Below are 13,143 nucleotides of genomic sequence, written 5' to 3' on the forward strand. Positions count from 1 at the left end.
GACAATGTCGGCAAGGAAGGTGATGGCGACTGTCTTTTGGGACAGCAAAGGTGTGATTTTTGTGGATTTCCTGGAAAGAGGCACTACAGTAAACTCTCAAAGGTATTGCCAAACTCTGCACAACCTCAGAAGAGCAATACGAAACGAGCGCAGGGGAAAGTTGGGCTCAAAGCTCTTGCTGATTCGTGACAACGCCCGGGCCCACACGGCAAATGCCACTCGTGAAGTTCTCGAATCTTTTAAGTGGGAGTTGTTTCCTCATCCGCCGTACGGTCCTGACCTGGCACCGAGCGACTTCCACTTATTCCCAGCAATGAAGAAATGGTTGGCTATGCAGCATTTTGATGACGACGCACAGCTTCGAGAAGAGGTAACCACGTGGTTGAAACCGCAGGCGGCCGAATTTTACGATGAAGGAATTTCTCAGCTCGTCCATCGCTACGATAAGTCTTAATTTAAATGGCAACTATGTAGAAAAGTAGTATTTAAGTGTGGCTTTCATCTGTATATAATAAAAAAGTTTTCCAATACTTTATTTATTTTTAATTCCAAAACGTAATGTACTTTGTGGATAGCCCTCGTACTAAATCATCTGGTAGGGGCCTTCTGATTGACCAGGTTCTCTCCAGTCTTGATCTGTCTCTTGCCAAAGAGAGCTGTCCTAACCATATCATTGTTGCCTGTGGCACTTTTTCAGCTGTCGACCTTGCGCTCTCTTCCCCAAACTGATGGACTTGCTACAGTGATTGCTACGTGACAGTCTTTCTGACAGTGACCACTTTCTAGTGATTTGCCACTTCCTGGTCATTGTCGAATGGTGGCTGATGCTTAATGATCAGTTTTCATCCAATATGTAGGGTGAGTTCATTCATTTGTTTGCAAAGGAAGGCCAATGTTGTTTGCCCCATTTTGTCCGGTCGGCAACACGCTTTGATGACAGAACCGAGGTCCACATCCTGCAGTCTTTCTCAAACGATTTTACAGAGACTGTTTGGTAAAAAACTTGCATTTTTGTGTTAAATATATCTTTTATGTCAGATTCGTGATGATGTGCCCATCATTTCATTGTTGGTCATTGTTATTGTGATATTGCATGAACTTCGAAAAAGTTTGTAATGAAAACTGGGGGTCGCTATGATTTTGCGTGTGGGCCGTACTGCATAATATGTAGCCGTGTATGAAATTTAGCTGACGTATTGAATTTTTCTTTAGACTTTGGTGTAGGTCTTTACTTGTAACCAGTCTGAAAAAAATTGATCTGGTGTAGCACACTCTTTTGCAACCCACAACATTCCTCATATTTTTCAAACAGTTTCAGTTGTTGAAATGTTGTTGGCAAATGATAGCGAACAAAGAGGAGAATATTTTTCCAAATGGTTATTGTGCAAAACTTCATTATCTACCTTGTTATTTCCACTAACTACAGACTTTTTTGACGAAAGAGTGTAATTCTTAAGGGCCATCGATAGCTGGTGAAACGAGATATGCCGTTGGGTTTTGAAACAGCATCAGTGAAGACGTTACACATTTATTTTTGTAGTGAGGATGTGCTTTTTCATTAGCTATTGACTTTACTTTACTTTTCTTCAATTCCTCAATTAATAAAACTACAGTTTCAGAATTCTCTTGCAGCTGCATGTGCACAGCATGTAAGTGAGGAGAATAAATGTGTAGGTTTTACTCAAAACTTGCAAGACGTGATGCTTCTCTAAAAGTTACAAATGGCTAAAAAGCCTGGTGAAAACCAAATCACTGCTTTTTTTGCATTTTCAGCGGAATTCTTTCTAGACACTAACCAAAGCAGAGGTGACAGTAGATCTTTTTGAATGCTCACTATACAAGTGTGGGCACCGAGAGGCTCCACTTAATACTTACAAAAAATGTGAGTGTAGAATTTAGTTTAGAACAGCACTTCCCTCCACTGCTCGGCATTCCCCGTACAGTACGTGCCTGCAACCCCCATCACTATTGCCCCTCCATCCGTGCCGTGCCGATTGCGCATTTATCAGCCACGTTATTTTGCACGCACTCTACCACTTTGTCCCCTCTGTCGAGAGGGCATCGGCAAAGCCTCGGACACTACCACCCGTGCTATTAGAGCTGTTATTCCCCTCTCCACGAGTCCCCCCTACCTCTGGCTGCTGCTAAAGTGGACCAAAGACACTGCAGTGGCTACTCAGCTGTGAAAGTGTACTGCAACGTCTCTGATGACATTCCATCATGACAAATTATACGATGACGCTTTCGCCGATTGAGAACTCTTCGGGCTCTTCACTCGTCACGTGATGTGACCCCAGATCCTGATTCAATTCGTCATCCGATTATCCAATGCACTTTTCTACTATTCCTAGAAAGTATTTTCCATTCACAATGTTGAGATAATATAGTTAGCCCAACCCTCGAACTAGACAGAATCCTAGCCATTTGTTGAAGGATTATGTAGTTTCCAAAATAAGTTTCTTCTTATGTTCATCTATAATTAATCATACATCACCCAAAATTGCAATTTTGTGGTTTGAAAGCTCACAAGTAAGGCCTATGTTGAGCATTAATAACACATGTACTTCCTTCACAAATCATGCCAACTCATATACAATTAAACCTCCTGGATTCAATATATTATGCCCAAACTGAGACTCAGACAGGATAATGGGGATCTCTTTCCTTAAAAACCTTAAAATGTTTCTACCTATGCTTTGGAACTCGGTGCACCTCTAAGGATGGCAGTATGTGTATCTTATGTTTCTGTGTCTGAGCAGATATTTCCTCTCAAAAAGCTCCTACAACCGCCACCCCATCTCGGAAGATGTCTTTCTTTGATAGAATTCGTCACGTGCAAATATAACTTAACAACCCCAAACAATAACTGTACTCTTGCCTATGACATTTTATAATTTTCGGTTGCAAGTATGATTTGTTTGTTGGAAGACGTAGGGGCACACAACTCCTCTGGAGTGGTGTATATTACCACAGTCGAAACGAGGGACTCGTTGCATTGGCATAGCGAGGTGGAATGAAAGCACAAATTGCATTGGCATAGCGAGGTGAAATGAAATCACAAATTGCATTGGCACAGCGAGGTGAAATGAAAGAATAAATTGACCAGATGAGAGTAGGACTTGGACACTGAGGGTTCCATACAGACTTATTTATGTATATGAAACAGTTTATTCATTTATCAATCTAGAATATTAGTGACTTGTGCCTGGTATTGACATTGATACTTGCAAGGTATGAGTCCCAGAGATTCCAAGACTTCCAGGAATGTTTTAATTTCATGTTTGAAATGGCAAAAGAAATATATTTTTCATATAACAAAATTACAAATCCATAATTTTCTTTTTTTTCCCTTTATTTATGCTGCGAAAATATGCTTTTTGCCAACTTTCATAACTCTACGTCAATGAGGAGTACCCTAAATTTTAATGAGCGAGTTTGCGAGTATCAAAATTTGTGATGTAAATAATCTGTAATAATATGTAATAAATAATAAATCTTTGGATTACATTGACTTAGAAGCTTACATTCTTCACACTGCCGAGGGACTGTAGACGTTAAGGTGTGACAAATTTCAACTTGATATGTGTACACATATCTAAGAAAAAGGGATTTTAACAGATTGTGGACAGTCAGTCTGTCTGATAACAAGAGACAAATAAAATGTTTTTCATGTGATATAATTGCAAATTAACAATTTTTGGAGTTTTTTCCTTTGGTTGTGCTGTAAAAACTTGCTTCATGCAAAATTCCATGATTCTGCATCCTATAGGTTTCGATGAGTAAGTTTGTGAGTATCAAACTTGCAACGTAAATGGCCATATCTTTTTATTGCACTGACATAGAAGTTTATTGCTCCAGTGGGTGTGTAGCACACTTTGTACACATGTGACGAATAGTTGTCTTTACGTTACTGAGGTAAACGTGTATGTGCAAAATCAGAGTTTAAGCTTAGTGTTATTAAACAGTGATAAAATAAACTTACATTATATGAGCTAAATAACTGTTTAATTAAACAATAATAAAAGAAAACCTTCCTCCGTGTCATGCTGTTGCCACGTACAAGTGTTACCCCACAGTGATGGCCCACTCGAAGCATTACACGGCACAGTCGGGTCAGGTCCGTGCGACCCACACTTGGTTACTAATTATCTTGTAGGTAACTGCCCGATTGTGGGATCGTGCTGCTGGCTCAGAATCTGGGCATTTTCTTGCTTGAATCGTAATTTTTTTTCATCTAGGTTGCTGTTTATTTTATATTAGTGCTGCTCTTTCGGCTGTACGACAACACAACTTATTACTGTGTTAGCTGAAGAAACAGTGAAGGAATAGATATGGACTTCAAATTGTAAAACTAGGGAACAGAACAAAACAATATCATTTGCGATCGGTGCACTTTATGCGCAGGCACGCCATTTCGAGGGTTAAATTTTTTTCTTCACTGAGGGACGGTAGATGGTAATATGTGAGATAAATTTGAAGTGGATATGACTACGCATTGCAAAAAAAAAAAGGTTTTTAACAGTCTGACACAGACAGACAGTTGGACAATAGAGTGAAACAGTAAGGGCTTCCGCTTTTAGCAATTGAGGTACAGAACTGTAAAGATAAAGGTACTTCAAATGATCTTTTCGTTCTATTGCCACGTGAAGGAACCGGTAGCTCTGAGAGGTAGTGTTGTTCTTGTTCTTCCATTTTTGTGTCTGTGTTTGTTGCCATTTAATTTTTTTATCTGTTTACTTCTGGTTTTATGAGAGCATAGCTTCAATTATACATGCTAAAATAGGTTACTACACACTGTTTGCAAATTGTCAGAGATACTACACTCCTGGAAATTGAAATAAGAACACCGTGAATTCATTGTCCCAGGAAGGGGAAACTTTATTGACACATTCCTGGGGTCAGATACATCACATGATCACACTGACAGAACCACAGGCACATAGACACAGGCAACAGAGCATGCACAATGTCGGCACTAGTACAGTGTATATCCACCTTTCGCAGCAATGCAGGCTGCTATTCTCCCATGGAGACGATCGTAGAGATGCTGGATGTAGTCCTGTGGAACGGCTTGCCATGCCATTTCCACCTGGCGCCTCTGCTGGACCAGCGTTCGTGCTGGACGTGCAGACCGCGTGAGACGACGCTTCATCCAGTCCCAAACTTGCTCAATGGGGGACAGATCCGGAGATCTTGCTGGCCAGGGTAGTTGACTTACACCTTCTAGAGCAAGTTGGGTGGCACGGGATACATGCGGACGTGCATTGTCCTGTTGGAACAGCAAGTTCCCTTGCCGGTCTAGGAATGGTAGAACGATGGGTTCGATGACGGTTTGGGTGTACCGTGCACTATTCAGTGTCCCCTCTACGATCACCAGTGGTGTACGGCCAGTGTAGGAGATCGCTCCCCACACCATGATGCCGGGTGTTGGCCCTGTGTGCCTCGGTCGTATGCAGTCCTGATTGTGGCGCTCACCTGCACGGCGCCAAACACGCATACGACCATCATTGGCACCAAGGCAGAAGCGACTCTCATCGCTGAAGACGACACGTCTCCATTCGTCCCTCCATTCACGCCTGTCGCGACACCACTGGAGGCGGGCTGCACGATGTTGGGGCGTGAGCGGAAGACGGCCTAACGGTGTGCGGGACCGTAGCCCAGCTTCATGGAGACGGTTGCGAATGGTCCTTGCCGATACCCCAGGAGCAACAGTGTCCCTAATTTGCTGGGAAGTGGCGGTGCGGTCCCCTACGGCACTGCGTAGGATCCTACGGTCTTGGCGTGCATCCATGCGTCGCTGCGGTCCGGTCCCAGGTCGACGGGCACGTGCACCTTCCGCCGACCACTGGCGACAACATCGATGTACTGTGGAGACCTCACGCCCCACGTGTTGAGCAATTCGGCGGTACGTCCACCCGGCCTCCCGCATGCCCACTATACGCCCTCGCTCAAAGTCCGTCAACTGCACATACGGTTCACGTCCACGCTGTCGCGGCATGCTACCAGTGTTAAAGACTGCGATGGAGCTCCGTATGCCACGGCAAACTGGCTGACACTGACGGCGGCGGTGCACAAATGCTGCGCAGCTAGCGCCATTCGACGGCCAACACCGCGGTTCCTGGTGTGTCCGCTGTGCCGTGCGTGTGATCATTGCTTGTACAGCCCTCTCGCAGTGTCCGGAGCAAGTATGGTGGGTCTGACACACCGGTGTCAATGTGTTCTTTTTTCCATTTCCAGGAGTGTATTTGCGAATGAACTATCGACACATTACTGTGTCGCAGGGCCCTGTGGCAGTGCTACCTGGATGACCGTAAGGGTGGTGGGAACGAGCAGGAAGCAATAGAGATCTTCCGAAACATCCCGAACCTGTGTATAGTGCGCATGTGGTTCAATGTCAACCCCCTCATCATCCAGGAGCTCTGCGATCACTGCCCGAGGCTCGCGGAGTTGCACCTCCATCCCAGTCAGAAGCTCACCTACTCGGTAAATGTCACATCTTTTAAAGTGTAAGGTAAGTAAACCTGCCAGTGGTTACGCAGGGCAGCTGTTCACATCTCAGGAGATACACAAATTTTCCCTGGGCCTTCATTAGATCATTAGGGGCATCGTGGAAAGGCAGTGGACATGGTGTGTAAATTTTCTGACGTTTACGGTTCAAAATCGACCACTTTACAGTGTGTACTAGTAAAGTATCAGCATATTTATTTCTGAAATTGGTAACTGTCAGAGAATTTCAGTATCTGTATCTGTAGCCTCTGTAAACGCCACAGCTGGAAACAAAACTACAGTCAGAGCACACTTTCTCATTTCTGTTATACACTGCCACCAGCAGCACTCCGAGCAGACATAAAGCTGAGCCTCTGGATACAGTATCGGATGAGTGAGAATAGTTTGTACTGACTTGTAATATAATTTTTGCAATAGGAAGTGTGTGTGGTGCCATAAATATCGGCAGTCACTAAATGCCTTACTTTCATAAGGGCCTGAAATGTACGAAACAGAACAGTTGTTGTTGTTGTGGTCTTCAGTCGTGAGACTGGTTTGATCCAGCTCTCCATGCTACTCTATCCTGTGCAAGCTTCTTCATCTCCCAGTACCTACTGCAGCCTACATCCTTCTAAATCTGCTTAGTGTATTCATCTCTTGGTCTCCCTATACGATTTTTACCCTCCACGCTGCCCTCCAATGCTAAATTGGTGATCTCTTGATGCCTCAGAACATGTCCTACCAACCGATCCCTTCTTCTAGTTAAGTTGTGCCACAAACTTTGTTTCTCCCCAATTCTATTCAATACCTCCTCATTAGTTACGTGATCTACCCACCTAATCTTCAACATTCTTCTGTAGCATCACATTTCGAAAGCTTCTATTCTCTTCTTGTCCAAACTATTTATTGTCCATGTTTCACTTCCATACAAATACTTTCAGAAACGACTTCCTCACGCTTAAATCTATACTCGATGTTGACAAATTCCTCTTCTTCAGAAACGCTTTCCTTGCCATTGCCAGTCTACATTTTATATCCTCTCTACTTCGACCATCATCAGTTATTTTGCTCCCCAAATAGCAAAACTCATTTACTACTTTAAGCATCTCATTTCCTAATCTAATTCCCACAGAACCACCCGATTTAATTAGACTACATTCCATTATCCTCGTTTTGCTTTTGTTGATGTTCAATTTTATATCCTCCTTTCAAGACACTGTCCATTCCGTTCAGCTGCTCTTCCAGGTCCTTTGCTGCCTCTGAGAGAATTACAATGTCATCGGCGAACGTCAAAGTTTTTATTTCTTCTCCATGGATTTTAATTCCTACTCCGAATTTTTCTTTTGTTTCCTTCACTGCTTGCTCAATATACAGATTGAATAACATTGGCGAGAGGCTACAACCTTGTCTCACTCCTTTCCCAACCACTGCTTCCCTTTGATGCCCCTCGACTCTTATAACTGCCATCTGATTTCTATACAAATTGTAAATAGCCTTTCGCTCCCTGTTTTTTACCCCTGTCACATTCAGAATTTGAAAGAGAGTATTCCAATCAACTTTGTCAAAAGCTTCCTCTAAGTATGGGAAAATTTATTTTCAATTTTCTTGTAAGCTACAGATATCTTTTGAAGAATAACTTTTTTTTTAAGAAGAAAAAATTATTAGTAAACAGCAGAAGACGTGACCTTTTGTAGAAAGATGTTGTACATCTACTCAACATTGTGACGTCTGCTTTACTAACCTTCCAGTCACATGAATGAGTGAAATAAGCCTCCTAGCTGAAGAGGGAACCACACAGGCATCAAAAGCAATAAAACTGTTTACCCAAACAGAAGATACAAATTCTGTAAGTGTTGTTATACCAGAACTACAGACTGAAAGAATCTTAAACACATTTGATTTTCAGGCAAAAGTGATTACATTTACAAAAATATTTGTGTATTCGAAAGTTGATTGAAATGTAAGATTGTGCGAATCATTAGACTCCGTACAAAGCTGTAATTTTAAGGGAAGTGTGTATCATAATAACAGATAACCTCTCATAGAACTGACAATAGAAATATATGCTTCTCGTGTATGACATATATGTTTAAATTCTCTTGCTTCCAGTGGAGTGAACTGAAAGTGAAAGTATTTTTTCATGAACAAGTTGTAGTTTATGTCACTGAATCAGTAAGATTAGACCGCTTGTACATTTATTTCACGATCATGTAGAAATACTTGGAACTCGCACATGAAGTAACTATTTTAGGATGCCTGTAAACAGGGAATATAAGGAATTATCAGGGAATTTCATGCAACTGCAAAATATCAGGGGATTTCATAAAGTATCAGAGAATTTTCTTGCAACTACTCAATACTTTTTTTTTAATTACTGCAGAGAGGTACTTTGTGCCAGCATGTTCATCACAGTGATTCATGCTCTTTATGGATTGCAGTTGAAAGCTTAGTACACATTATTGTTTACAATAACACCATAATTGTTGAGACCTGTATTTGTGCTTGTTGTTCTGTGATATAAACTGTGGAAACTGAGTCATGGAACATACGATGCATATGTATCATATAATGACCTTACATACTCTTTGCCATTGTTAAACATAACAGTATAATATAAAGTTCCATAGTCCTAATATCATTCTCTCCATTCGTGCCAAAATATAATCACCATCATCATCATCATCATCTCTCATCTCTCCACTCTCCACTCTTTTCAACATTTCACGAGGACCCTATTTCACCATAGTATCATCACCTGATAATTCTCAACCAACCAATTTAATATTCTAAAATCAACCTCTACATCACTCATTTATAGTCAAACTACAATCAATTCCAGTACACATGTATCACTCAACTATTCCATTAAAGAATATTACTATCATTATCAACAGTTTTCATCTATGTGATCTGAAAAACAGTTTCCTTACTTAATTAGCATTTATTGCATTTATACAGGATGACAATTATTGAACTATATGAAAAAAAATGCAAATTAGTTACAAACTATGGCATGCACACACTTTATTTAACATGTAAACATCATTACAGACAGTCGGATGTAGGTTATAACGTGTCCGATTTGCCTGCCGTCATTGGCGACGATATGTTGCAGACAAATAATGAAATTCTGCACGAGCCGCTCAAGTGTCGGTTCATTGATGCTGCCGATGACCACCTGAATGATCGTTTTCAGCTCAGCAATGGTTTTGGGGTTATTGTTGTACACTTTGTATTTAATTTAGTCCCACAAAAAGGAGTCACGTGTTCATATCTGGAGAATATGGCGGACAATTGAGGCCCGTGTAAGTGGCCTCTGGGTACCCCAGAGCCAGAATGCAGTCCCCAGAGTGCTCCTCCAGGACATCAAACACTCTCCTCCTTCAGTGGGGTCAAGCCCCATCTTGCACGAAACCCATCTTGTCGAAATCAGGGTAACTTCAGATAATGGGGCTGAAATCATCTTCTAAAAGCTTCACACACCATTCGGTAGTCATCGTGCCGCCGAGGAATAGCACACCGATTAATCCGTGACTGGACATTGCACACCACACAGTCACCCTTCGACGGTGAAGAGACTTCTCGATTGCGAAATGTGGATTCTCAGTCCTCCAAAAGTGCTCGGCCACACTGTACTGTGACATTTTCACATGCAAATGGCCGACAACAACAATGCACGTGCACGTGTGCGTAATAATTCCCATCGTGCTCTGTGGCCAACCGTGCAGTTTGAATGTCCTAACACAAACCGTTCAGAAGTTATGACAATTGTATTTCATGTAGTTCAATAATTGTCACCCTGCATATTACATAATCAATGTATAATACATGTATCTATGGACATTACATAGTCAATACTCAAATGTGCTCATAGATGAAGGTTCGTATCAAATGCTTTTATTCACAAAGTTTGTAGAAATTCTAGATTTTTTCCATAATAATTCAGATGCTGACTGTGAATCTGCAGTGTAACAAGTCTGAACCATCTTCAAAATGATACAAGTTTCGAATAACAACACACACTATTTCACCTAACTAAATACCGTGTATCTGCAAAGTCTCTCTACAGTGGTGAGCCTCGCATGTCTCGCCTTGTGGTGCACACAACGTCGGCACCACATTTGAGTGTCTCCTGCAACAGGAAGGGAAAAGGTAAGTTAGTGTTTCTATTAGCAGATACTATAAGGGGGGCCACAGTCACACACGGGATGACCCCTGTGGTTAATGGGACCAGACAGACAGGTTTTATAGTTAAAGTCAAAGTCCAGACAGACAATAATCAAGAAAAATAGAATAAAAGAAGTTTCATGTACAGTAAATAGGGATAATGCTAAGTGCGAGGGTCTACGGTTTGTGCGCAGACGTACGGTACGTAACACGTGCTTGCCAGTCGACCTGTCTGAAATGCTGACAATTTGCTCGGTCAGCAGATGCCGCCCGGCGGCACTGCGACGAGGGTGCACCACCTGTCCGCCGTCTGCAGCGCGCCAATTAACTAGTGAGGCCTCGGGCGCCAATATGTCTTTCTTTGCTCACCACGGAGCCTTTTGATATGACCGTAATTAGCCAGTGTTAGGACGTCGGACACAGTGGTCGTGGGTGTGCGTAGCGTGCTTATTTTTTATGATCTGTCTTTGTTAATAAAACTGTTTAAACATACTTCTCGTGTTCGCGTATTGCCGTACCTCGAGGACCCGCCGCTTACTAGTCCTCACAAATATTTTGTCTAATTGTCATTCGTGGCAACAATACAAACTACCCCCTTATAGAAGTGGTGTCAGCATGGGGATAATTATGGAAAATCTACAGTCCTGAAGAGGTGCAGCACAACGTGAACTTCGATCGGCAGCAGCGTGAACATCTTCTGACTACACGGGGACATCCGGTGCTGGAATTCAGGTCGGTCTGCTCCAGTTTGGATAGAATACGAAAGGCAGTGACGGATGTTTATTTTACATTCGAGTGACTCATTGGCGTTAAATTAGACGAAATGTCGCAGTCCGATCTGGGTAACATTGTCAACCTACAAACTGTTATTAATGAATTGCGAGAAGAGATTCGGCAGTTAAAAACAAAGACGTGAGCGTAACATTCCGAAAGACTTGTCAAATGATAGTTCGTGCAGTACAGGTACAACTACAATAAACAATTTTTCATTATTGCCATCAGTACCAGTGTTTAGCTGGAAACCCAAAGATGATGTGTGAAGGTGTTTTTTCGTAAACTTGAAGATGCCACACAGTTAGGATCCTGGACAGATTCCAATAAGCTAGTGGCCGCCAAATTAAGAATTCAGGGAGCAGCACAACATTTCACTAGCGTGGAGCCTACTTGCATGCAAACAGAAGATTACAAAAAGTTTAGAGTGATTGTTGTTCAGAGATTTAAACGTAAAAACACAATCAGATTTTACAGAGAGCAGCTTCTCAGTTTGCGAATGCGACGAGACGAATCTATCGAGCAGTTTGCTGACAGAATTCGAAACATCGATGCTCAAACATGCGAGTTAGTAGAAGATGAAAATGAAAATCACATTCAGTTGTTCGAAGCCGTCCAGAGAGCCTTGGACACATTCATTCGTGGGTTGCACAGAGAGGAAGTAAGCAAAGCTGTTCTATTGGCATGATATAAAACGTTTCAGGAAGCAGTAGAATCAGCTGTTGATTTTATTGAAGCACTAAGAAGACCGAATGAGATGCAGAAACAAGAACGCAGAGTTTTCAACACCACAGTACAATGCTACAGATGCAGTAAGCTGGGTCACAAGCATAAGAATTGTATAGCGAATCGAATCTGCTGTCAATTGCAGGTTGCAGGGTCACGTTTTGAGAGATTGTCGCAACAAGAAGAAAGGTAATGCAAATAACAGACAATCTGCCAGATCTTTAAACAAGTACGGGGATGTATGGGCTACCCCTCCTTCTGCCCGTTGCCAGAGACAGTGATTCTTGTTAGTTCCAGTGAAAATCAGACTGAAAATGACTTCTTGATAGGTGCTCTATATCGTGGGAGAAACATCAAACTACTTATTGACACAGGAGCACAGACCTCATTAATGTGGTGTGGCATGCATAAACGGGATAAATTGAAACAACCGCTATTAAAAGTGTGAGGGTTAAATGGAGGGAAGCTACGGAACTATGGAGAAGTCGACGTAAAATTAATTCTTGGCCAAGGCCAAGATGAAGGGGAAAATATAGATAAAGATAAATACACAGCAAGGTTGCGAGTAGTTTCAAATAACGAAACACATTATGACGGTGTACTTGGATTTGATTTCTTGTTTGCTAATGAAGCAGACATATTTGTCGCAGAAAGAAAGATCAGACTAGGCCGTAGCAACTACAACCTAGGAAATCGTTCTCCAGATCATACTCGAAGGAGCAGCAATACTGACGTCGTGGGAATGGACTGCCCAAATGATGCATCAGTTCAAATCGTTGAGTCGATGTTCAAACTGATCAGCCTCAGCAAATTCCCAAGGGTGCAGGAAAGACAATCTACGGTGAAGTTCAGTCACCCCGATGCAAGGAAGGAACTTTGTTATTAATTGAGTGATCTGAGAAAAGTGAGTTACTGGATACAACGAATTGTTATGTTTCTAGAAGTGTAGGTGTCGCTACAATGGTGAGACAGAATGTCGCAAAAGTCCCGGTT

At 42.1% G+C, this 13,143-nt stretch overlaps 1 protein-coding gene across 3 annotated transcripts in view; it reads left to right on the plus strand.

Moving 5' to 3' along the window:
* LOC124622522 overlaps nucleotides 1-13,143 on the plus strand; it is a 242,915-nt gene that overhangs the window by 132,617 nt on the left and 97,155 nt on the right. For all 3 annotated transcript variants that reach the window (XM_047148255.1, XM_047148253.1, XM_047148254.1), the window contains one exon: nucleotides 6,282-6,483. In XM_047148255.1, coding sequence (XP_047004211.1) covers nucleotides 6,282-6,483 — 202 coding nt within the window. The remainder of the gene's footprint in view (nucleotides 1-6,281; nucleotides 6,484-13,143) is intronic.

This window comes from Schistocerca americana, chromosome 7 (genome assembly GCF_021461395.2).
Source record: "Schistocerca americana isolate TAMUIC-IGC-003095 chromosome 7, iqSchAmer2.1, whole genome shotgun sequence".
Classification (NCBI taxonomy): Eukaryota; Metazoa; Arthropoda; class Insecta; order Orthoptera; family Acrididae; genus Schistocerca; species Schistocerca americana.